The sequence below is a fragment of the Dermochelys coriacea genome, chromosome 25 (genome assembly GCF_009764565.3).
Source record: "Dermochelys coriacea isolate rDerCor1 chromosome 25, rDerCor1.pri.v4, whole genome shotgun sequence".
Lineage (NCBI taxonomy): Eukaryota > Metazoa > Chordata > Testudines > Dermochelyidae > Dermochelys > Dermochelys coriacea.
This window is the reverse complement of record NC_050092.1, coordinates 12,971,621-12,997,153: the sequence shown is the minus strand read 5'-3', so window position 1 is coordinate 12,997,153 and position 25,533 is coordinate 12,971,621. Positions and strand designations below refer to the sequence as shown.

General features: G+C 58.0%; 1 protein-coding gene across 2 annotated transcripts; it reads left to right on the top strand.

Moving 5' to 3' along the window:
• The first annotated feature begins 303 nt into the window (after positions 1-303).
• JAK3 (Janus kinase 3) lies at positions 304-25,531 on the top strand. Of its 2 annotated transcripts, none has more exons than XM_038384147.2 (24): positions 304-1,369; positions 3,579-3,793; positions 4,675-4,798; positions 5,961-6,072; positions 6,799-6,944; positions 7,306-7,603; positions 8,449-8,571; positions 10,701-10,858; positions 11,792-11,897; positions 12,311-12,497; positions 12,973-13,094; positions 13,833-13,964; positions 14,129-14,213; positions 15,197-15,330; positions 16,129-16,267; positions 16,667-16,818; positions 18,021-18,171; positions 18,620-18,759; positions 19,520-19,709; positions 20,479-20,603; positions 20,956-21,128; positions 22,031-22,148; positions 23,226-23,336; positions 23,436-25,531. In XM_038384147.2, exons 1-24 carry the CDS (start codon positions 1,263-1,265, stop codon positions 23,550-23,552), a joined length of 3,465 nt encoding a protein of 1,154 aa, XP_038240075.1. In that variant the 5' UTR covers positions 304-1,262; the 3' UTR covers positions 23,553-25,531. The 2 variants fall into 2 exon arrangements, with proteins under 2 accessions (XP_038240075.1, XP_038240074.1); XM_038384146.2 differs by having other exon boundaries at positions 1,186-1,369; positions 3,576-3,793.
• Positions 25,532-25,533: the final 2 nt, after the last annotated feature.

Genomic DNA, 25,533 nt, shown 5'->3' with positions numbered 1-25,533 from the left:
ACCCTCTCATGTCCTAGGCAGGGATCTCTCCCCTCCCGCTCTCATCTGGCTTCCTTAGCCCCGGCGTCGCAGAGCTCAGTGCCAAGCAGCCCCCGGCGCGCATGGCTCTTTGGAGCCTGGATGCTGGCCCAGACCCGTCTCGCTGTCTCCCTCCCACCAGCGCACACAGCAAATCAGCAGCAGCTGCAACAGGAAAACCGCTCTCCCTGCCATGCCCTGCGGTCAGGCCCTCCCACGCGCTAGCTCCCCACGGCCGCTCGCACCTCCCAGCTCAGCAGGAAGCCCCTGGGGGCTGGGACCTGAGGGGTACAGTGCTCCCTCCCTCCCCCCTTGGCCATGCCAGGGACGCTCGCCAGCTGCAGGGAGACACACTGGCCGCATCCAGCAGCATCTGGTCTGTGGCTCCCGGCGGGGGGATGCTGCTCTGATGCCAGAGCTTGGGAGAGCCCCCTCCTCCAGGCTCCACTGGGGACACTGAAGAATCCACACTGGGGCTGCAGGCCCTGGCCTGTGGGAGCTCGGCCAGGGCTGGGGGGATGCCCAATGCACTGCAGAGCCCATCACTGCCCTACAGAGCCTCGGGGCTTTGATTCGACCGCCCTGTGCCATACTTCAAATCCCACGGCAGGAGCAGGACGAGGCTGCTCAGAGCCCATACGGCTGGATCCCAAGGGGTCCTGCGGGGTCTCTGGGGACATGTCTGGACCATGGCCCTGGTAGAGAACATCCCCTCCACGTGCCTCTGCTGCTCAGAGACTGGGGTTCACCTGAGACCTCGGCGGGCTGGGAAGGACTCAGTGGGGAGCTGCAGAACGGAGCCCCTACATCAGAGCAGCCTCAGCTCCCAGGGGCTGGCTCGGCAGCTTCTCTTTATACCTGGAACAGGGCAGCTGCTCGCTGGCCTGCAGGGACCCCCTTTAGGCCTGGGGATGCTGCCAACTCGGGGCTAGTCAAGCAGAGCAGCCATCGCGCCCCCTAGCGTGGTACCGTGGGGCCCGACTGAGCCACCGACTCCGCCCAGAGCCAGCGCCCAAGCAGGTGCAGCAGGGCCCCGGCTCGCTCCTAGGGCCCCCTCCTGCGCCCCCCCCCGCTTGGTGGTTCTCCCCTCCAGCCCGGTTGGGCCCCTCCCCATCCCACGCACCGGCCTCTGCGAGCAAATGACAGGAAGTTCACACAAAGCCAAGATACACAGAGGGCAGGAAGGAAGCGAGAAGGGGGATTTTCCCCCACCACCATCTTTAATTTGCATCACAGCTTGATCCATGCCCAGCTCCCTGCCCCGGCCCCGGGCGAGGAAACCGAGCACGCTGACTCCTTGTCCCTCCGGCGAGGGCAGAGCTGCACCCACGAAGACGTCACCCCATACAAGGTAACGCTCTGGGTCTCACCGGCTGGGATGCAGGGCAGAGCGGGGCCTGGCTCGCGAGCCCATCGTGGTGTAGCTAGTGCGACGGGGGGCTCGGTTCCCTCCCCCGAGGTCAGCCAGACCCGGAGGGAAATCGCAAAGGCCTGTTGCTAATAACAGAGGAGGAAACCGGACAAAGCTGCTCAGCTGCGCACGGTTGTTTGTCTCTTGGGACCATGGCCGGCCCGCTGCAGAGGCGAGCTCTGTCTGAGCCCAGCGGGCTAGCGAGAGGCAAACAGAGAAAGCCGCCAGCGAGCAGGGGGTTTGGCAGGGCTGGAGGAAGGCTAGGTCTGGGGTCAAGGCATTGAACTGGGCACCAGGGGAGCTGGGCTCCACCCCCCCTGCTCTGCCACGACTCCCGGGGGGGGGGGCCTTTGGCTAGTCATCTGTCCTCGCTGGCCGAGAGAGTTGGGTGCTCAGCATCAGATGTCTGAGAGGGGCCTGATTTTCAGAGCCCTGCCAGGCCACTTTTTAAACAGGTGGGCCTCTGTGCCTCAGTTTCCCCATCTGTAAAACACACTCCCAGCTCCCTGGTTTGTGGAGTGGGCTGAGGCCCTTTGGCTAGATGGTCCGATGGGGTCACGGGATTCAAGTCTCCTGTCAGGAGGACAGGGACCATTCCTCACTTGGTGGGGAGGGAGGGGAACGTACTGCTCTCACTTCGTACTACGAGAATCCCGGCACACTCTCTCACACACACACACACCCCCCTCCCTCTTGTATACGGCAGGAACATGACCTCAGCCTGCAAACAACTAATATGTTCATTGCACTCCTACATCCCCCTCCCTGGAGGGTTTTAAGATCATGTTGGCCAAACTGGGGGTCGCTTGGCCCTGCCTCAGCGCAGGGCTCTGGACTCAAGGTCCCTTTCAGCCCCACATGACTCTGATTCTAAGCTGAAAAGTCGAACTGAGTTGAACTTGTGGGGCCCGATTCTTCGCTCTCCTGCATGTTTACACCAAAGAGCAATGCTACCCTGCCCATTTGCATGGCTGTGCCTGCAGAAACTGGAGTGTAACCAAGAACCCCCTGCCCCTTCCCCAGTTCAACTCCGGGTGCGTCTTACAAGGCAGCAGAGTGAGGCAAGAAATGAGATTAGCATCAGCTCACTGGGAAGGGAGTGGTCCCAGTGTGAAATGAGTTCAACCAGGAGACCACAATACGCCCCGTGACGTTGGCACCAGCTGGCCCATGTATTGGCCACTCAAGGATTGAGCGACCTGCCCTCTTGGCCGGGGGACTAGTCTACGATACCATGTCAGGCCAGTGTAGCCACATCCCGGAGGGCCGTGAAAAAGTCCCGCCCTTGGCAAGCGAGCTGAGCCGACTTATGCCCCTGCGTAGAGACCGGGGGGGTTGCCGGAGGAATTCTTCCTCACTGCTTGCTCTGGGGATGGGTGGGGGAGGGATTTCAGTGACTGCACCACCTTCTTTTGAGGCCTTCGCCTCGCCAGGCCTGGGTGCAGGAGGGCTAGTAGAGAGGTGTGGGGGGGAAGCCACCTGAATAACTCACCGTCTCCGTTCTGCAGGGCTCTCGGACCAGCCTTGCTCCAGTTGGAGAGGCAGGGTGGGGGGTAGGGGATGCCCCAGACAGGCCAGCAAGCAGGTGACCACCTGGCCTCTGCATTGCCCACCTTCCTAGAGTCCTGCACCCAGCCGAGCCGCTGTGACTCAAACCCCACTCGGGAATGAAGCAGACTGCAAGCAGGAGGCTGCTTTCATGGTTGACTTTCTGAGCGCAGTCACATTGGAAAGGAAGCCGGGGCGGGGGAAGGTGCATTCAATGCAGTGGCGGGGCCTTTGCAGCCGCCTGAACACGACTTCTTAACTTCTTACCTCCCCCACATCGCTCTGGGTGAAGTGGCCAGGACGGGAGGGGAGCCAGCACCAGCTAGAGAGCAGGCAGGGGCACTTGCAGGAGCAGAGGGGAGCCGAGTGGTGTCGCTACCTGGCCTGGTTTTGCCAGGAGGGTCCATTTTTAGAGGTGACTGGCCCAGGAAGTCTGGGTGCTCCGGACCCGCTACCAGCTGGGCTCAGGATCAGCCCGGCGGTGCTGGCGTTTAGTGCCGGAGGCAGCCGCCCAGAGCCGGGGGCGCAGAGAAAAGGAGCCCAGTGAGCGGAGAATGTGCCTCGAGCCCAGCTAACCAGCCCCGTCCTGGTGTTGCAGCAGGCTGCCTCCCACCATGGCCCCCCTTGGGGAGGAGACGCCCCTGATCGGAAACAGGTCCTGCAGTCTGTCCTCCATGGAATCGGGGACACTCCAGGTCTACCTGTACCACCCGGCCAACAGCCCACAATTGGACCCCGACTTGGGCGGCGTCCTGACTTTCACGTATGGCGAGTACTTGGCCGAGGAGCTCTGCGTGGCGGCAGCCAAGACCTGCGGTGAGAGGGGCGCGGGGGCCTGGGGATGGGATCCAGGCGGGGCGGGGGAAGGCAGGAGAGGAGGTGGCCCCACCAAACGCAATGCCATCGCTTCCCGAGCTGCCGCAATTATGTCACCACCTGGTGGCCGCAGCCCGAAGCGCCAGTCGGCCAGGGGGAAGCCGCCAGGCGCTCTCCGGGTGCTGCACCTGCCCTGTGTCTCTGGGAGGAGCCCAACGCCCAGGGCTTCACAATCCCCTTGCACCAGCGTTCACAGGCAGATCAAGGACCATGTCCGGTGCCGGGGCCCTTACGGCCCAGGAGATCCAGGGTCAATTCCCAGCTCTTCCCCTAGCTGCAGGGTAGCCTGGGATGAGCCGCTTCCCCCCCCCCCCACATCAGTTCCATGGGGAGAATGAACCCATCTTTCTCCAGCCCTTGAGCTAGATTGTAACCTGCCTGGGGCCGAGTGTCAGTGCCCAGCTGCCCCAATCTCGGCAGGGGGCCACCCGAAGCTCAGACTCTGAAGTCTAAGGGGGGGGGGGGAAGGAGCCCCTTGCCTGAGCCCTGTCTAGAGCCACCCCAGGGCTATAGGAATGGCTGAGCCGGGTGTCCTCAAACCAGGCACAGACACCCATACAGCAGGCCAAGGAGCCCAGCCATTGCTCTTTGCAGCCGGGTGCAGGGTCGACGGGCCCAGCCGCCTGGCTAACCAGCTGCTGTGGCCACAGCTTCCTCCCAACGCGGCCACCCTCCCCTCCCCAGTGTTGTTTGGCACAAGCCGTCCACCAGCCCTGAGCGCCCGGCCTGCGGTGCCCAGGGCGAGCCGCTCTGGTGCCTGGGCTGGTCAGTTTCCTGCCGGGTTTGCCAAAATGCGTCACCTGCCGCTCTCCTCCCTGCAGGGATCCTGCCCGTTTGCCACTCCCTCTTCGCCCTGGCAACGGAGGATCTGAAATGCTGGTTCCCGCCCAACCACCTCTTCACGGTGGATAATTCGAGCTGCCAGGTTGTCGTCTACAGAATCAGGTGCTTACAAACTCCCTGCCCCAGTCGCTGAGCGCCCAGCTCCCGAGGCGTTGTCCGGAGTCACCCCCTTCCTCGCGGGCCTGCGAACTCACAAACCCAGCAGAGACCTCTGGCTAAGCTTCCCCGCCAGCGTAGGCTCCTGGGGATTCCAGGCAGGAGCTTCTCTGTCCTAGCCCCTACTTCCCTCTGGTCCAACGAGCCGCACCTACTTCCTTCCCGTCCTGCCGGGAGCTCATGGGATCACTCAGCAATTACCCTGCGTCTCCACACAGGGTTTCAGTGCCCAAGCCTAGGGCCCCTCAACAGCAGGGCAGTGAGGTCTGTCTGCTCCTGAGCAGGGCCATTATTTCATGATGGTGCATCCAGGGCCGGCTCTAGGGTTTTTGCCGCTCCAAGCAAAAAATTTGCCATGGGTGCATCTCAGGGGCAGGGTTGCCTGATGATGTTGTTTGGCTCGGGAACCTATTGGTGGCACGTTTGATTAGGAACCATCCGACTGGATCAGACCCACGGCCCATCTTGTCCAGCATCCTGTCTCTGCCACAGACAGACGCAAGAAGGTCTGGGTGGGAGAGGTCTCGGTTGGATATTAGGAAACACTATTTCACTAAGAGGATGGTGAAGCACTGGAATGGGTTACCTAGGGACGGGGTGGAATCTCCAGCCTCAGAAGTTTTTAAGGCCCAGCTCGACAAAGCCCTGGCTGGGATGATTTAGTTGGGGTTAGTCCTGCTTTGAGCAGAGGATTGGACTAGACACCTCCTGAGATCTCTTCCAACCCTAATCTTCTATGATTCTAAGAAGCCCCACAGGAAACAGGTATAGGATAACCTGCCTCTATAGAGCCTCCGGGGGAATGATAGTGTCTTATATTCTCTCTAGGCTCTTATCCTGTGCCCATCCCTCCCAGCAGGAGGTGAGGCTCATGCCCCGATGCAGGCAAGTTTTGCACCCTGCCAACATTCTTGGTCCTCTTTAATCCTTGTTATTATATCTGCACATTGCTGTCCCCCCTATAAAATCACCACAGGGGAGCTGGTAATCCCAGGGGCAGAAGTGACACTCCGAGAGGGTCAGTTCTCACCCCCAAGCAGCCAGCCCACAGGGAGGTTCATGTCAAACGTGGAGAAGAGAAGCGAGCTGGGCTCATTTTCCTCGGCAGGTTTTTCTTCCCCAACTGGTTTGGGCTGGGGAAATCGTACCGCTTCGGGCTGCTGAATGACCGAGCCAGCGCTGTGCTAGACTGTCCCACCATCAATTATCTCTTTGCGCAGGTGAGTGATGCCCTAGGGGGCTGCTACAGAGCATTCATCCCCTAAAGTCAGATACCAGTGTCATCTGCCCGGTGTATCAACATCCAGCTGTGAGGTTCGGACATGGCATCGCCCAACCACTTTCCTGGTTGGGCTGCACCCTGTTTCATCACCCCCCCCCCACTGTACAGCAGAGGAGGGGAGGCGCAGAGAGGTAAAGCAGCTGCCCACAGCCCTGCAAGGCCCCAGGGGCAGAGCTGGGAACTGCACCCCCCCTCTCCAAAGTGCCAGCCCAGCACCTGAGCTGCTTGCAAGCATGGGCCTCTGCCAGCCTGATCCCAGGTGCACAAAGGGCCCAGGCGCTGCCCAGACTGGGTTGTGAACAAGGTGTAACTGGAGCGGGAAATCCCTGTGCAGCAAGCTGGGAACTGCCTGTGGCTGTACAATAGGGGTGGGGGGGATATTGCCAGGGATGGAGTCACCCCAAGATCAAGCATCTCTCTCAGGGGGCTCAGGATCCCTCAGCATCCCCCAATCCCTTGGAAGGAAGCTTACTTACTTGTGGCCCCATTTCCACTTCCCTGCAAGTGGGGGGAAGGCGTTCCCAGAGCACCAGCTGGAGCCCGCTGTGCTAGTGTAGCTGATCTGTGGGGCGTGGGGCAAAGTGGCTCTCCCAACGGGAGACAGTTGTAATCACAGCCTGGTGCTGAGCTGACCTTGCATGGTGTGCTTGGGGGTGGCCCCCAGTCCCGCAGCGATTTCATCAGCGGGCAAATGGAGGGGGCGCTGAGCCTGCAGATGCAGGAGGAGTGTCTCAGCCTGGCCTTGCTGGACATGCTGAGGATGGTCAAGGAGAGGAAGCGGAGCCTGGAGGAGATCTTCAACAGCGTCAGGTGAGAGAGAGATGGGGCGGGGGGGGAGCAGCAGGGCAGGGGGATCCGGATCTGTCCCTTCTAGCGTCTGGCCCCAAGTTCCACCTGCCAAAGCATCCACTTCCCTGCCCTGCTGGGTTCCAGCAGCAGCCACCAGCAGAGACACAAATGCCCACCACACAGACTCACCCCCCAGCTGCCCAGGCTTTGTTCTCAGCCTCCTAGGGACCCCAGCCAGCAGGTTCCATGGGTCCCAGTTGGCGAGCTACCAAGGGCCACCTGCCAAACAACCCCGCATCCCCTCACATAACACCTGGAGAAGGGGCTGATGGGGAGGCTAGGCCAGGACCAGGTCTCCTCCATCCTCCTCTTCCACCCCCAGCTACAAATCCTGCATCCCAGAGACGCTCCGGCACCAGATCCAGCAGCAAAGCTTCCTGACCCGCAAGCGGATCCGGAGGAAGTTCCACAAGTCCCTGCAGAAGATCAGCGGCTGCCAGACCGATGATTGTGCCCTCAAGCTCAAGTACCTAATCGACCTGGAGAAGCTGGAGAGGGCCTGGGTGGAGGAGAGCTTCCCGGTCCGAACCCACAGCGCTTGTGAGTGGGGCCAGGAGGGGCAGAGGATCATCCATGTGTCTGGGGAGAACGGGATCTTCTGGAGCCACAGCGGGGATGAGGTGAGGCTGAGGGGGTGTGGGGCAGAAGCAAACACCAGCCCTCAGCCCCACATGGTTCAATCCCCAAGCTTGAGCTATTGATGCCAGAGATGGGGCTGGGGGGCAAAGGGCTGTTGCTGCTCCATACTTTTGGAAACATGGGGCCATTCTCCCCCCCCCCCCACACACACACTTTTGTAGTCCGTCCCCCACCCTGGGACCGTGGGATCTAAAAGCACAAACCTCTCCTGCTTGAGCTAATTAGCCGGAAAGCAATAGCAGCCTCCGAAACCTATAGCAAGCTGCAGCCACTAGAGGAGGCCACAGCCCTGCCTGGTGTCGGTGTGGGGCACACCACAATGTGCTCTCCATCTCCTCCATAGACAGGGAATGAAAACCCAGCTCCACATGCCAGGAAAGGCTGGACGGGTTTTCGTTTCCTTTTTCTCACCTGTGAAATTCAGCCCTTATCTTGCTCTTGCTTTCCCGGGAAACTCGATGGGCCGCTGGAGAACTCGCAGGTCTACGGCATCAGGGAAACCAGGCCAGGGAGCTGGGAGGGAAAGTAACTTGTCCTCCAGCTGCCTTAAACCTCTGTGCATTTTATGTGTCCTCTTACCCCTGTTTAATCCCATCACCGACCAGCCAGGTGGGAGGATTGCTCTCCAGGAAAGATCTAGCCCCAGCCCTTCACTTGAGCTTCTGTATCCTCAGGCAAAACCAGGGGCAAGAAGAATCCACCCTCCTGCTGCATCTGAAACCTCACCCAGGGTCCGAGGCTCGGGGGGATGTTTTGGGTTGGTTCTTTTTGCCTCACGTTGGAAAAAATGCTCAGTTCAGAGACCCACTTCTCCTCTCCACCCTAGAACCGCCAGCCGTTCTGCGACTTCCCCGAAATTGCAGACATCAGCATCAAGCAAGCGAGCCGGGATAGCAATCCCGTGGAGAACCGGATCGTCACCGTCACCAAGACGGACAACAGGATCCTAGTGAGTGTGTGTGTGTGTGTGTGTGTGTGTGTGTGTGTGTGTGTGTCGGGTGGGGGAGCTGCCTCATTACGACTGTCTGCTGTTCCCTTTTGGGCACCCATGGGTCTCCGTGTCCTTTCTAGACATATAGGGGAAAGGACCTCGAGAGGTCAGCTAGTCCAGCCCCCTGCACTAAGGCAGGACCAAGTAACCCTAGACCATCCCTGGCAGGGGTTTGTCCAGCCTGGTCTTAAAAACCACCAGTGACAGAGATTCCACCACCTCCCTAGGGAAATTCCAGGCTTAACTCGCTTGACAATTAGGAAGTTTTTCCTAGTGTCTAACCTCAATCTCCTTTGAAGCAATGGGCTTAAATTGCAGCTTGTCCTGTCCTCAGCAGTTCAGAACAATGCATCATCCTCTTCAGAGGAATTTTTTACGTACTTGAAGACTTATCAGGTCCCCCCCTCAGTCTTCTCTTCTCCAGGCTAAACAAACCCCTTTGTTTCAATCTTTCCTCAGAGGTCATGTTTTCTAGACCTTTCATCATCTTTCTTGCTCTCCTGTGGGCAAACATGAGCCTACTGTCATGAGCACTTTCACCCAAGCTCCCCTCCACCTTCAAATTCTCAACCAGTTTCTCTGTATCTGTCAGGAGCAAATCCACCACAGCCTCTGCCCTTGTCGCTTCCTCTGCAATAAAAACTTGCCCCCAGGGCATTCCAAGAACTAACTGGATAATCTGGGCCCTGCTGCGTTATCCTCCCCCCCCCCCGCTCCCACAGCTGTCGGAGTAGCTGAAGTTCCCCATCACCAAGTCCTGTGCTTTGGATCATTTTGTTAGTTAACATAAGACAGTAAGAATGGCCATACTGGGTCAGACCCATAGGCGCCAACTTCTCCTGGCGCTGGTGGGTGCTCGCGCCCCCCCCCCCAACCCTGATTCCATCCTCCCACCCCCATTCCAACTCTGCCCCCTCCCTGCCCCTATTGGACTCCTTCCCCAAATCCCTGCCCTGGCCCTGCCTCTTTCCCTGAGCGCCCCGTGTTCCCGCTCCTCCCTCCTCAGCTGTTTTGCAGTGGCAAGCGCTCAGAGGAGAAGCGGGGGTGACATGCTTAGGGGAAGAGGCAGAGGTGAGCTGGGGCGGGGAGCTTGGCATGTACAAATTTTTCCCTGTGCGCACTTCAGCCCCAGAGCACCCACGGAGTCGGCGCCTATGACCAAGGGTCTATCTAGCCCAGTGTCCTGTCTTCCGACAGTGACCGGTGCCAGCTGCCCCAGAGCAAATGAACAGAACAGGGAATCATCAAGCGACCCACCGCGTCACCCATTCCCAGCTTCTGGCACACAGAGGCCAGGGATACCATCCTGGCTGATAGCCATTGAAACGTTGTTTAAAAACAAGCCTCATCCACCTCTTCTTTCTGGTTAGCAATCCTGGGCCCTGCAGTAGACCCGTCCCATGAGATCGCCCTAGATTTTCACTCCTTTTAGCCTTAGCCAGAGATACAGCCCACCATGCTGTTTGCATTTTCTGCACCAGTATCACATTGTGGACTCCTTCCATGTGCGATCCACCATGGGTGCCAGAACCTTTTCTGCAGTCCTGCAGCCGAGCCAGTCATTCCCCATTTTGCATATGTGCAGAAAGATCCAAAGTAAAGTCTCTGAGTGAGCAAGAGCCGGACATGTGCGTCTCCTCTGAGGTCTGCACTAGACGCAACTCAAAATGGCCTGCTGCAGACAGCCGCGTCCTTAGAGATTTAGAGAAGGCACGGTACACAGGAAATGAAGCCACAGCTGTTACTGTATAGTGCTTCATCACAGAACCAGCCCCTCACAAGGGTTTCCCTCTGCTCAGGGGCAGCCTTCTCCTCCTTGCCAGGCCTCCACATGGGCAAAGGACAGTGGGCATCCCAGGTTCTGGGGTTCAGGGAAGCTGTACCCCCATTTTCTCCCCACTCCCATTGGCTTCCAAAACTGCCTGACCACAGTGACAGCAGCACAATGCACTTGCCCTTGTACCCTGCCCATTCCCTGTGCAGGGCCAGGGCTAAGTGCCACCATCTTGGCCTGGCTGAGCATGAGGGATGCTTGTGGCTCCATTTCCAGCTGTGCCCCCATTGTCTCTCTCCGCCCCCCCCTCCAGGAGGTGGAGTTCCTCACGTTGCGGGAGGCCCTGTCCTTCGTCTCCCTCATCGATGGCTACTATCGGCTGACGGCAGACGCTCACCATTATTTCTGCAAGGCAGTGGCTCCCCCCCGGCTGCTGGAGAACATGGAGAACCAGAGTCATGGACCTATCAGGTGGGGATGGTGACAGGACCCTTGCCAGCAGCAGTTCCTCCTGGCTAGAGCACAACAACTCCCCTGCCAACTTGGCAGCCTCGGGCTCTAGATTCCTGGGGCCAGGGAGTTAAAAATACCCTCTGCGGGAAATGTCAAGTAATCATTTAGGTAGGACCTACACAAAAACAATGCTTGCTGCTCCCCCGTTTTGGCTCTGAAGGGGCACTGCACTTATTCTGTTCACCAGAGCTGTGCTGAAATAGGAGGGGGGGGGGAAGATTATGCTTGAACAAGGAAATTGGTTTTTAAGGGAAAGCATTTTTAAATAGGGGGTGTGGGCTCCTGGGTAGTATTCCCAGCTCTGGGAGGGGAGTGGGGTCCGGTGGGTTAGAACAGGGCGGTCTGAAGTCCAGACTCTTGGATAGCATTCCCAGCTCTGGGAAGGAGAATGATCTAGTGGTTAGAGCAGGGAAGGTAGCCAGGACCCCTGGGTTCTATACTTGCGTCTACCAATGACTGAGTCCTTATGAGGCATCATTAATATTTGGAAAGGGCTCGGAGAACCATTTCTGGGGAGTCTCATCAAAAGGGGAAAAGATCCCAACTAATTCTTTTGAAAGCCCCCCGTTGCCTTTCATGTTCTGTCTGACCCCAACTCCCCTTCCAAACGGAGGAGCCAGAATCCAGAGGGGAGGCAATGGGGAGCACGTTCTAAAAACCCTTCATTGCATGTAAAGCGTCACGTGGCCTTTGCAAACTGACCCCTCCACCCTCGCACTAAAGGATGGTGCCATGTGCCAGGCCTGGGCACTGAGCATGCTCAGTGAGTCTGCTGTATCTTAAAGGGACAGTGCAGAGTATAGCTGTGCTGGACCCAGTCGCTGAGGGCTCTGGATGGTTCCTGGCAGCTGGGACCTTTGCATGGTCCTGACACGGGCCTGGGCTTTGCAGGTCCGAGTTCGCAGCAAAGAAGCTGGCAGCGAATGACGAGGGAGTCTACATCCTCCGCCGCAGCCCGCAGGACTTTGACAGCTACTTGCTGACCATCTGCATCAAGGTGAGACGTCGCCATTGACGGGACTCGGCCTCTGCTGGCTGCCTGGGGTGCAGGGGGATGCCAGGCTGCTTCCCCGAAGCTGTTCAGCATCACAGAGTTTATTCATGCTTCCCAGCCCTGTGCCAGGGAGGACATCAACCCCACCGGGATCCACTCCCGTCCAGCGGGGGAATTCCGGACTGGACTCTCCCGTGACCCATCCAGGCTAGAAAGGGTCCGGCTGAGTCAGCCAACCAGAGGGAGGAGAGAGGATCTGGAACTGGGATTCAGTTCTCACCTGGAGCAGATGCTGGGCATGGTCCCCAGGAGAAAGACCCGGCATGGCTGAAGGATCATTTGGGTCCTTGTGGCTGAAGGATCTTTTGGGTCACACGTGGTACCGCTGGCTAACTGCCCCCTGCTCTGCTATGCAGACTTGCTTCGGACCGGATTACAAGGGCTGCCTGATCCAGAGGGACACGGATGGGAGCTACTCCCTCTCCGGAGTCGCCAGGCGCTTCTGCAGCCTCCAGGAGCTGCTCTGCACCTACCAGAACTGCACCCTGCACGCCGACGGGGTGGCCCTGCACCTGGGCACCTGCTGCCCTCCCCAGCCCAAAGGTAAAGCCACGGTGTGATGCCCCACATGGCACCCGGGGTCATCACCTGGATCTGGACTCGGGGCACATGGTGGGCCAGATCCATAGGGGGGAGCCAGGTGCTGTGTGGCCAATGGGTTGAGGAAACCAATGGCAGCTCAACAGTGGGTGTGGCCAGCAATATTTAAAGCCCAGTTGTGCAGGCTGCCCTGTGGGCACTGCTGAGAATCATTGTGCCAGCCGGAGACTGCGTGTGCCAGGATGACGAGGATGTCTCCAGTTTAAGGGTCTGTCTCCCAGTCCCCCCCCACAAGCCGTGCACATCCAGGCCAAGCCCTGGGTCTAACTGTGGAAGCTTTGTCCCCCTCCCTTCTCCTGCTGAGCCCCTGTGCCGAGCAGTGAGGGAGCATCTGACCATTACATGGCGAGACCTCCCCCGCTCACCCCACACCATGGTCCCTGCTGCTTTTTCCCCTTCCTTCTCCTCTCCCCACAAGAAAAATCCAACCTGCTGATCGTGCGAAGCAGCTGCTGCCAGCTCCCCAGCTCCCCCTCTGCCCCGCGCCGCAGCATCAACCAGATGATGTTCCACAAGATCCAGCCAGAGAACCTGACAATGGTAAGCGGGTGGGGGAAGAGGCAGGGCCCACGCCAGGGTCTGGCTGGACAGGGGACAGTCCCTGCCCCTCCTCTCCCAGACACATTTCTGGATCAAACCCAGAAGCGGGCAACATGCCCAGGACTCCTGGGTTCTCTGCCCAGAACCGGGAAAGAAGTAGTATGTTCTAGTGTTTAGAGCAGGGCCCTGGGGGAGGCAGCTCAGGACTCCTGGGCTCTTTTCCCAGTTCTGAAAGGACTGCATGGTCTAATGGTTACAGCAGAGGAGGGGGCATTGTCAGGACTCCTGAGCTCTGGCCCAGATTCACCATGTGACCTTGGGGGAGTTCCTTCCCCACTCAGTACCTCAGTTTCCCTCCCTGTGAAATGGGCAATATTGAGGGCAAGGGCCTAATCCTTTCGCTCTGGTGTAAACTGGGAGTAGCTGGCAGGCACAGTACTCCAATTCACTCAGGAACAAAGACAGGCAGCAGGGTTGTGCACTGCTCCCACACCACCACTGCCTGCGAGAGGAGACAGACACCAGGGTGATGGGCACAAGAGGGCTGAGATTTCCAGAGGAGGCTTGTGGGAGTTAGTTGGGTGCCCAGCTCCCAGCAAAGGGGGCGCTGAAGGATTGTGCCCTGGCTCCAGGGGGGAGCTGGTGAATGACCCAGGGCGGATGGAGGGGTGTGTGTGGGGGGGGTGCCCCCTGGTTATTTATCCCCTCCCCTCATCTCCGCACTCTTGCTTCTGACAGTGCGAGAACTTGGGCCAGGGATCCTTCACCAAGATCTACCGAGGCATCAAGCGGGACCAGGAGGACGACGAGTGCCATGAGACCGAAGTCCTGCTGAAGGTGATGGACAGCAGCCACGGCAACTGCTCCGAGGTGAGGCCTGAGGTTGTCAGGGGGCAGGGGGACGAGCTGACACACTGGGCTCCCTGCAGCTCACCCAGTGTGGGGCAGCCTGGCTCTAGAGCAGCTAAGCCAGAGACAAAGCAAAGGGACAGGTATCGCAGCTCAGCCTAACCCAGATTCTCCATCCGTTCCAGTCCTTCCTCGAAGCCGCCAGCATAATGAGCCAGATCTCCCACAAGCACCTGGTCCTGCTGTATGGGGTCAGCATCAGGAAAAACAGTGAGTAGCGCCCTTGCCAGGGCCTTTCCCAGGATGCTGCCCAGAGAAGGTGCGTGGCGGTGAAGGCCCCTGGATCATTAGAATGGGGAGGTGTCCAGGCAAAATGCCAGTTTCTTGCTCCACAGTTGATTCTGCTTGTTTGCTGTTTACACTCACAGCAAGTCAATCCCTGGCGGTTTCACTTCTGGAGGCTGGAACCCAGGTGTCCTGGCTCACAGTCACTTCTCTCAGCACCAGATCACCCAGCTGTCCCTTGCTCTAACCACTAGCTCACACTCCCTCCCAGAGCTGGGAGGAGAAATAACTTAGCAGTCCTGACGCCCATCCCCGCACCAGACTACACCCTGTGCCCAGGGCTGGGGACAGAACCCAGGAGTCCTGACTCCCAGCCCCCTCCTCAAACCCACAGCCCATTCCCAGGGCTAGGGATAGAACCCAAGGGTCCTGACTGCCTCTCCCACCCCTATTCTAACCCTCAGACCTAACCGTGCCCCCAGAGCTGGGAACACAGGAGGCCTGATTCCCTGCAGCTTTAACCACTAGCTCCCCTTCCACCCCCAGAGCTGGGGCCAGTGTTGCAGCATCCATGTTTTTAACTCCACAGAGGAAAAAACTTGTTAAAGTTCCCCCCAAAATACACATGGTGAGATTTAGGAATCAGACTCACTAAAACATTTCTGTTGGAAAGCAGCATGGGGCACTGGAGCTGGGGGGGGGGGGGGTCAGGACTCCTGGGTTCTAGTCCCAGCTCTGGGAAGGGAGTGGGGTCCAGTGGATTGTGAGGGGCTGGGAGTCAAACTCCTGGGTTCTATTCCCCTGAACCAGCAACACATCCTGAGGACACAACTAGAAGGTCCTTGCAGATATTTGTGATACAGGAGCCATCCTCCCTGGGCTGAGTCAGGGAAACTCTGCCTCTGTAGCCAAGCGGACCTGGCCCAACCGGCTGCCGGGAGATGCTGATCCCTTGCCCTCCCCCACAGGTATCATGGTGCAGGAATACGTCAGGTTTGGCGCGCTGGACATATACCTGAAGAAGAACCAGGCTGGGGGTAAGGTGACAGCCAGCTGGAAGCTGGAGGTGGCCAAACAACTGGCCTATGCCCTCAACTTTTTGGTAAGCTGGCAGATGACTCGCAGTCAGCCCCTAGGCCCCCCCCCCCCCCAACCGCCTTGCCAATATCCCCTTAATCACCCAATATCAGCATGCCCTCCTGGGGCCCTGCAGGCAGACCCTCGGTTATTTACAAGGAGCCAAAGACCGGGTTGGGGTCAAACGCCCGGGGCAGTTATTAAACCTGAGAATGATTCATACTGCTCCTCACTCACACTCCCCCACCTTCCCTGGGGTTTCCCTCATGGTTAACTTCAGTAATAATAAGAATCCATAGCTCTTACCTAGCATTTTTCATCAGTCAATCTCAATGCGTTTTGCAAAGGCAGGCAGGATCATCAACCCATTTTATAGAAGGGGAAACTGAAGCCCAGAGAGGGTAAGTCACTTACCCAAGGTCCCCCAGCAGGCCAGTGAAAAAGCCAGGAATAGAAGCCAAATCTTCTGAGCCCAGCCCAGCCCAGCCTTCTCCCCTTGCTACTGGAGCATTTCTAGGGTTGCAGGCCAGCCTTCATTCCCTCTGCAAGGCAATCAAAGCATTTGATCCTCCTGGTTGGTGGTGATAGGGCCCACCTGGTCTGGCAGCCAGGGTGAGTCAGCAGAAATAGCTCTGCAGCTGCATGTCCCTGGCACCTTCAGTACTCTGGAAATCAAAGCCCTAGATTCTGTAGTAAAAGACGGACAATGATGGGTGGTAAGTAACAGCCCCAGGCCCAAATAACCTGGTGACCAGGGAAACAAAGAGACACACTGGGCTGTTCGCTCTGACATTTGCAACTAACCATCTCACTCCTTCCCCAGGAGGATAAGAAGATCGTGCATGGCAATGTCTCTGCTAAGAAGGTCCTGCTGGCCAGGGAGGGGGATGCCGCCAGTGGCAGCCCCCCCTTCATAAAGCTCAGCGACCCTGGAGTCAGCCTTGTCATGCTGACCAAGGAAAGTAAGTTCCCTGGGGCAGAATCAGCTCCCATCATGACTCACGCCCCATGAGGTTGGGGAGGGACAGAGGCGTCCTTTGGGGAGGGGCATCCTTCCATCCCCTGCCTTTCCGCTGAGGAAAAGAGTCTCCCTTGAAACTGACCAGTTTGTCTCCACTGAGGAAAGACCCTTGGGATCCCACCAGGGCCTTCCCTGGTTCCCATCACCATAGTATCTGGGCACCTCAGAGTCTGCAATGTATAGCAGGGCAGGGCTACGATCCCCACTGCACAGAGGGGAAACTGAGGCATGGGACAGCTAAGGCCCAGATCCTGAAAGGTACTTAGACTTGGCAACAACAGTTACCAGGGTGCCCGCGTGCGGAACTGCCTTCACCCCACCGGTGTGTGCTCCCTTGCAGTGCTGATCGACCGCATCCCCTGGGTGGCCCCCGAGTGCATCAGCAACCCCAAGAACCTGGCGCTTGAGTCGGACAAGTGGAGTTTTGGGGCCACCATGTGGGAGATCTTCAGCGGGGGCACCATGCCCACGAGTGCCCTGGAGCCCCAGTTGGTGAGTCGGCCCCTCTGCTCCCTGGAATCCCCCCTCCCATGGTTCTGAGCCACACGGCAGCCCCAGAAGGGTCACTTCCCTTCCTCTGTTCCTGCGGCTGGGATTTTACCAGCCTGGAGGTGCTGGTTTGTGTCGGCAGAGCGGGTCTGACCTGCAGTCACTCCCATGAAAACTTCTTTGCAAAGTTCCTCTTCGGAGGGCCCCGGCCCAGAGCAGCTGTTCCTTCACAGCACTGCTCTGGCTTACAGGCGCCAGGCGGCGATGCACCATTGGAAACTTACAAGGCCCCTTGACGCTGCTGGCGAGCCTGGGTGGGCAGAGGCAGATCCGGTTCAAGGATTGGGGCCCACATTCTTGGCGTAGTAGGAAGGTCGGGGTCACTCTGGTTAGCTGAGGTGCCATTGGGGTGCAGGAATCAGAGTCAGACATGTCCCCCCCACAAAAGCTAGGGGAGTAGGGCCAACCCCAAGCATTCCCATGACATGAGTTTGTCAGCTCCCCAGAATTGCGATCAGCTTAAAAGCCATGAGATAAAAACATTGGGTTCTTTTACCTTTGCCTTCAGGGGTCTGAGCCCCTCGGTCCCCACTTCCACCCTTCCTCACCAGCCGGGAAGGCTGGCAAACGTTTTGCTTTTCGTTTTTTAAATGGAAGCCAAGATTTGCATGTACTACCATGACTCCCGAGCTGGGACTTTATGAAAACCTCCCAGTATCCTGCGACTTGTGATAAAGCCATTTCAATTGGCAAGGTTCCTTCTGACCCCAGGGGAGGGGCATGTGCCGGAAGGCAATCTGCCCTTCCCCTGCTGCATGTTATTTTTAAAGATTTTTTTTTTTTATAAACCTGATGGTTTCCCCGTGGAGAAAGACAAGGGTGTTTGGGCTCCTCCCCCTGGCATCCCCCTGCATCTGGGGCAAATGCAGGTGGAAACTCCAGCCGGCTGGGAGACCCGAATGCCACAGCTTCTACCCAGGCAGGCCTTTATCCACCCCCCATTCATGGCAAGGGGAACGCGCATCAGGATGGTTTCCAGGCTGTGCAAACGCAGCCTGGCCCCTCAGGAGATCGCTGGGTCCAAAAGTGACCGAGAAGCAGAGGGCGGTGTCGGGTACCGAGCAAAGGGAGACCCAGCGGGGGGACCCAGGTGATCCCCAGACAGCGCAACACCTAGCCCCCCCTGCCCCCTTTCCCCTGGATAGAAACTCCAGTTCTACGAGAACAGCCTCCAGTTACCGGCTCCCAAGTGGACGGAGCTGGCCAATCTCATCACCCAGTGCATGGACTACCGGCCGTGCTGGCGCCCCTCCTTCCGAGCCATCATCAGGGACCTCAACAGCCTGATCACCTCAGGTGAGTGCCCGGCCTGCGCACGTGGGGCAGGCTGCCGAGAACACAGTCGTGGGATTGCAATAGACAGCGGCTCCCGAGCCACAAGCCCGGCGGTAACGGCCAAGGTCCGTTACGAGCCTATTGGCCCCCATGGATGACTCTGGTCCCTTGTTTACCGGGCTGACTATGGTCTCTCTTGCCTCCAGCCCTGGCCTGGCTGGGTGTGAAGCCAGGATGGCTCCAGGGCCTGGTACCAAGCAGGGTACAGCTCCATGGGCAGGCACAGAGCAGCCAGCTCGCCTGGGTGGTGAATCAGGAGCCCTGCTTGCTGTTGGCTCGGTATCACCCCTTGCAGGATGACACCGGTGCTGCCGCTGCCCAGTTTGCAGCCAGAGGAGGTGGCTGGGCCAGGGGGTACTGGTGGGAGCTGGCCATGCAGCCTGACATGTCCATCCTCCCCACATTTCAGATTACGAGCTGCTGTCAGACCTGTCGCCCAGTGAGCTCCCAGCCAAGGATGGCTTCTGGGGCTACGTTACAAGCCCAGTGTGCCAGGACCCTGCCATCTTTGAGGAGCGGCACCTGAAATACATGTGTGTGCTGGGCAAGGTGAGACCCCGAAAGGAAACACAGCTGGGTCCTGCATGTCAGGCCCCAGCCTCCCTGTGTGCTCTACATTCCCGCCAAGTCACTCTGCAGGGCCGAGTCTCTGCACCACCCTCACCCTGGTGTTTGGGTGTTAAACAGCTCCCCGGCCAGGTGACCCGGTCCCCTGACTCCCACGGCTCTCTCGTTGGCAGCCTGACCCCAGGGCGCCCTTGGGGCTGTGCATTTCCTTTTCCTCAAGCAGGGACTTTCCCCGCCTAATGTCATTGGGGATCTTCTCCCAGGGCTAAAGTCACCCTTTGCAGAGGGGCCAAAACAAGGCCTAAGCCTTACTTTGGAGGATTTAAATGGTGCATCGGCCACCCTACACAAGGGACAGTTACTCCCGTCTTCCACCTCCACAGCTAAGCCTTCAAACCCCTTGGCCTCCATGGTTTCTTGTAGCAGGGAGTTCCACAGGACAGGCACGTATCACCCACATAAGTGCTGTGCAAATCTTTGCCCCACCCCCGTGGCAGTCTGGCTAAGGAGTTTATACTGCTGCATCCAGCTGGTGGGGTTTCCAGGAGCCACTGCTACGGGGAGATGAAGAGCCATGCTGGGTTAGGGTGGGTGGCGTGGCGTGGCGTGGCAGGGTGGGTGGCGTGGCATGGCTTGTGGGGATCAGGGCCCTTGCTGCAGGCCCTGTGGGGGTTGCCACGGCTGTATCCATCAGCCCCCCAGCTGCCAGGCCCCACACACTCCACTCCCTCTCCCGCGCCAGGGGAACTTCGGCAGCGTGGAGCTGTGTCGATACGATCCGCTGGACGACAGCACCGGGGAGCTGGTGGCTGTGAAGCGGCTGCAACAGAGCTCAGCCGAGCAGTTGCAGGACTTCGAACAGGAGATCGCCATCCTGCGCTCCCTGCACAGCGACTTCATCGTCAAGTACCGGGGCGTGTGCTACAGCCTGGGTGAGCCGGGGGGCCTGGGCAAGGAAGGGTTAACGCTAGGGCTGGGCCGGAGCCTTGGGGTGTCTGAGGCTGGGGCCACATCCGGAGCCAGTGTCCGGCCTGGGTGGATCTACATTCGGTTAGACCAGCCCCGGCCCTCGCAGCCGGGGGCAGTGTGCGTGAGGGGGCAGCGCACTCCATGGGAAGCCGCTGAAATCACTGAAATCACCGACCGAGGCACCAGGGGCTGGTGACGGCTTCAGCACACTGCAGGGGCCTGTCCCAGACTCTTTGCAGCTGCCCCTGAATCATGACCCACAGCCCCCTACTATCCCAGCCCTGGGCTCCCCCCCCAACCCCAACACGCAGTCCCCCTGCTATCCCAGCCCTGGGCTCCCTCCGCCCCACAGCCCTGCCAGTGCTCCTCAACCCCGACCCACAGCTCCCTGCTATCCCAGCCCTATCACTGCCCCTCAACCCTGACCTACAGTCCTCTGCAATCCCAGCCCTACCAATGCCCCTCAACCCTGACCCACAGCCCTCTGCTATCCCAGCCCTGGGCTTCCCCAACCCCACAGCCCTGCTGGTGCCCTTCAATCCTTGCTGGTTTTTCCAAGCTGAGACCCTCACCTCACTGCCTGGTGGAGCTTTCACTAAAGAAAACCCGCTCAGGACGCAGTGGTTAGAGGGCCAGAGCCGAGGGCCGGACGCGGGGCAGGCTCCCGGGTCGGGGCTGAGGGCCAGATGCGGGGCAGGCTCCTGGCCATGACATCTTTTCTGCACCTGCTAGGGCGGAGGAGCCTGCGGCTCGTCATGGAGTATCTGCCCAAAGGCTGCCTGAGGGAGTATCTGCAGAAGAACCAGGAGCGCCTGGACCACAAGAGGCTGCTGCTCTATGCGTGGCAGATATGCAAGGTAGGGAGCCTGGCTGCACCCCCAGGCACCTCCCCACATGCAGCTTCTCTACTCTGTGCCCCCAATTCACAGCAAGGGGGACAGGAAACTGAGGCAGGGAGCAGTTACATGACTCCCCCAAGGTCACCCAGGGAACCTGTGGCAGAGCTGGGACGTGAGCCCAGGTCTTCACAGCCCGGCCCCAGCGCCTTATGACCATCCTTCCTTCCCCAAGCGGGTTCATGGAGCAAGGCCAGCTGGCTCTCTGATTCAGAGTAGGCAGGGAGCGGGGTTTCCAGGGCCGGAGCCAGGGCCCCCTGTGGGATTGGCATGCATTCCCTCCGGCTGGAGGCTTTCAGCATCTCTGTTCCAGGGCATGGAGTACCTGGGATCCCAGCGCTACGTCCACAGGGACTTGGCCAGCAGGAACATCCTGGTGGAGAATGAGACCCACGTGAAGATCGGGGACTTCGGCCTGGCCAAGCTGCTCCCCCAGGACAAGGAGTACTATGTGGTGCGGGAGCCGGGACAGAGCCCTGTGTTCTGGTAAGGGAGGCCCGAGATGCCAGCACCTGCTGGTCTGCGTTTCGCTCGGGGGTAGGGGCTGCAGCTCACAGAGCAGCTGAAAGCCAGGACTCCTGGGTTCTTTTCCCAGCTCTGCCACAGACTCCCTGTGCAGCCTTGGCCATTACATTTCTGCTGCCTCATTTTTCCCCTTTGTAAAAGAGGGATAAACCTCTTACCGAATGCTGGGGAGATTCAGAGTGCTCCCCCAACCCACAGTACAATCCAACCTTCCTGCCGGAGGGGCCATTTCACACCTCTAACGCAGTCCATACTAACAACGGTACTTTGCAAACATCCGCTAAACAGTCGCCCTGTGAGAGAGGTATTGTCAACCCCATTCTACAGATGGGGAAACTGAGGCACCCGCCTGCGGCCACCAAACAAATCAGTGGAAAAGCTGGAAATAAAACCTCGGGATTCTTACCCCCTAGCCCTACAGTCTATCTACGAGACCCAGCTGCCTCCCCCAGTGGTCCCGTACAGCAGCGACAAGGGATGATGCCTGGCTAGATGGGGAACAGGACGCTGGGGGGGATGTTGGAGTTCTCTGATACAGGGCCCCCACCCATGCATTTGGGGGACTTTAAGGTCAAAAATGTTGATTTTAAAATAAGCAGCCAACTGCTCAGCTTGCATAAAATGGTGCAGCTCCCGTTGACACCAATCGAGCTGGGCCCAATGTCTCCAGCTGGGGATCTGGCCCATTTGTTGCAGTATCTGCCTCTGCAAACTGCCCCTTCTCTCTGCCCCTCTTGTCCCTGGAGGGGAGAAGCCCTCACCCACACAACCATCCTGCTTCAAACAAGTACCCTGATGGGCCCTCTGCTTGCACAGCTTGGTGCTCACCCACCTACCTCGCTAACCATCTCCTCCCCGGCCAGGTACGCACCTGAGTCCCTGTCAGATAACGTGTTCTCCCGCGAGTCCGATGTCTGGAGCTTTGGAGTCGTCCTTTACGAACTCTTCACATACAGCAACAGAAGCCAAAGCCCCTCCGAGGTGAGACTGTTAGCCACAGCTTCCCCTAAGGGCGCCATCTCCCGCAAGCACCACAGGTGCCATGAGTTTGGAGGTTCTCAGCTTCTGCTGCCAGGAAAGACCTTTGGCTGAATCAGGCACACCTCCCCCTGGAGTTCTGTGGGAGCTCCCCACCCACCACCACCACCACCAGAGCTGAACTTGGCCTGGTACATTTAGGATTGCCCCAGAAGAATTGCTGAACAACCCCATGATCCACTTAGTCTCCAACATTGGATGCCTCAGAAGGTTTAACTCCCCTGCCTCAGAGTGCTCCTAATGGGCAATCCTATCAGGGGAGGTCGGGGATTCCTTCCTGACCCCAGTCAGCTCATACCCTGAAGCCTGAGAGCTGAGAACCCTTGTTGCTTAGTAAATATCTAAGCCCCTAGAAGCCAACTAAGTTCCTTGCTTCACTAATATTCTGTAGCAGTAAGTTGTACAGGTGAGCCCCAATGCTGTCCCACTGCAAGGTGTCCCCCCTTGGTCACTTATCTGAGCAAACATTGCACACAAGTGACCATCCACGGCAGACTAAACTGGCAGCTTCCTCTCCTGAAGGCGGCCGTTGGTTATGTTAGCTACAAACTGAACTTTAGTTGATAAAGGGATAATAAATGACAAATGGAAGGATGCTTTAATACCTGGTTAACACCTTAGAGTCCAACCTGTCATAGATTGCTTACAGCCTCTGTACCACCTTACCTTGCTGTGTACATAACCATCCCCGACGCCCTCCTTTCACATCTGTTACCTACTTACAAAACTTCAATTTGTTATTGATTACCCCTTTGTAAATGGAGCTTTGATAGAGTAAAGGGTGACCATGGGGACTATATAGAATGGGGAAAAATCAGATTTAAAAAAAGGCAAATTATCTTGCAGTCCCCCCTCCTGCCTGCAGAGAGAGACAAAGTCCCATCTGACCATGGAGATTATATGGGGGGGGAGAACCGGTTTATAAAGAGACCTCGCAATCCCCACTCCTGCCTGCGCAGGGAGACCAATCCACTCCCAGAGTTTCCATTTCCTGCCTTGTTTTCCCTCCCTGCCTCGCAGGAATTTCTCCGCATGATGGGACTCGACAAGCCCTTGCCAATCATTTGCCACCTGCTGGAGCTGCTGAAGGACGACAGGCGGCTCCCCGCGCCCCCAGGCTGCCCCGCCGAGGTAAGGAGCCAGTGCTTCCCCGAGGGCGGGGGTGGCTCCGTCACACGCATCCCTCTCCCCCCTCCATGTTCACGGCTCCGCACCTCTTTCTCCTCCCAGGTGCATGGCCTGATGCTGAGCTGCTGGGCCTTCAGCCAGAGCAAGAGGCCCAAATTCAGCGACCTGGGGCCGAAGCTCGAGGCACTGCGTGACAGCCGGAGCAAGGTCCGAGGCTAGCAGGATCGGGGAGAGGCGGCACAGGGGCCCCCTCGGCAGCTCCCGGGCCTCTGTTCCTGTCTGGACTTTACACCGCACCTCGCACCCTGCCACGCACGCCGCCCCCCCCCCCGCCTACAGGCCAGGGCCACCACGGACTGCGGGGTCGTGGCCTGCGCAGGATCCCACTCATGGGCCCATGCAGTGAAACTGCAGGGACTGAACTCGGGCCAGGGCCCTCCCACCTGGGACAGAGAAGAGGACGGCGGGACATGCAGGGGGCTTGACGATGGCTCTGGCAGCTCCACGACCCAGCCTCCAGCCAGGCTCCGGGGCTAAGCCAGACGTGTGCTCGAGGCAGAGCAGCAAAGGGCCCCGGGTTCACTGCCGAGGGCTAGTCTGAAGGCTTCAAGGCCACAGAGCCGCTCTGATCCCTCCAAGGCTCCTGCAGAGACACCTTTGTCCTCCCCACTTCAGCAGGTTGGGGGACTGGGACCAGACTGCCAGCCCCAGAGCCACCAGGTGCCCTCCCGCTGGGCGGCGTCACTGGCCCAGCCTGGTGGCTAATGGGTTTGACTCAGCCACGGCTGGTGCTGTCCCGGATCATCGCTTCCCCAGCTTAGGCCTTGGCTCCCAAGGATCCGCTTCAGCAGGGCAGAGGTCGAGGCACGTTCCCAGCTGCGGTGCCCAGCTATTCGCCAGTGTGGGTGACGGGGAGACTGAGTCAGCCGCTTGTTGGTGCGGCATGCCATGGGCCGCAGAGTCAATCAGCCCATCTAGTCTGACCCTCCTGTATAACATGGGCTGGAGAACTTCACCCCCTGACCCCGTCCTGTCCCTGGGAGCTCGTGTTCGACAAAGCACCGCCTAGAAAGGCCCCCCCACGCCGCCCTAGGGCGGGCAGGCCCTCGCTGCCCCCTGTGTTTTGCTCATGTGATGCAACATGCTCTTTGAACACAAATCAGAACCATCTGCTGGGAATTGTACCTGGATTGTACTTGCCCCCCTCCCCCCATCTAGTGATGCTACCAGCTGAACTGCTCTGTATTGCCCAGGGAGCTGCGGAGCTTTTCCCACAGCCCCCATTTGCTGCTGGAGCTTACACCAAAGACCCTCTATCTTTTAAGATACCTGCGGGGGGCTTTTCACACCCCAGTTTTTCATGGAGGGGGAGAAAGGACTGGAAATCTCAGCAATCCTCCCCCCCCCACATCCCCAGAGTGTCACCAGTTAAAGAGAGACACAGAAGAGCAGCACCAGTATGAATTAATTTAATTATTCAGAGAAAGCAGCAAGGTCTGAATGCAAGGACTCTTAAGGTGAAGCAGTTTTGGTCTTTGAAGCAGACAGGTGGTTGGGGAATTCCCCTCCCACACCTCCCCAAAAATGAAATTTAAATGAAAATGAAAAACTTTTCTTTTGTTACAGGCAGTGAAAGTTTGTGAAAATGTTCAGGTTTTCATTTAAAAAACAATTGACATGTGTTTGTTTTCAAAACGCTGAAAACGCTTTGTATGTAGTGGCCAAAAGCTGAAACGTGTTTGGCTCTTCAGCAAAAGTAGGAATGTTTTTGTCCTATGAAACCTTTTCCCAAAATATTTCATTTATCCGAAACTCAACTGTTTGACAGCATAGCAGGAGCTTTACCCCGGGGACACCTGAGCCGCTTAGCAAAGAGTTTATATATACGAGGTAAAAACAGGGTGTTCTGGTGCATTCGAGATGAACTAGATTGCTTTTTAAACCAGCACAGCTCGGGTGGGCAGGATTCAAGTTGTAATCAGTAAATGTCGGGAACCGTTGATTTCTCTGTACACACACAAACTTAGGAAGGACTATTGCCAGTGATAACAAGAGACATTTACAGAGAGGTAAAGTAAGAAAGGCTGCTTGTCAATAACAGACTTTGATTTAAGGAGTGTGACTTTATACGTTTCTACCCATGACATTGACAATTTTCAATTTAATGGTTATAAAGCTTTAACTTTTTGAACCTTGAAGG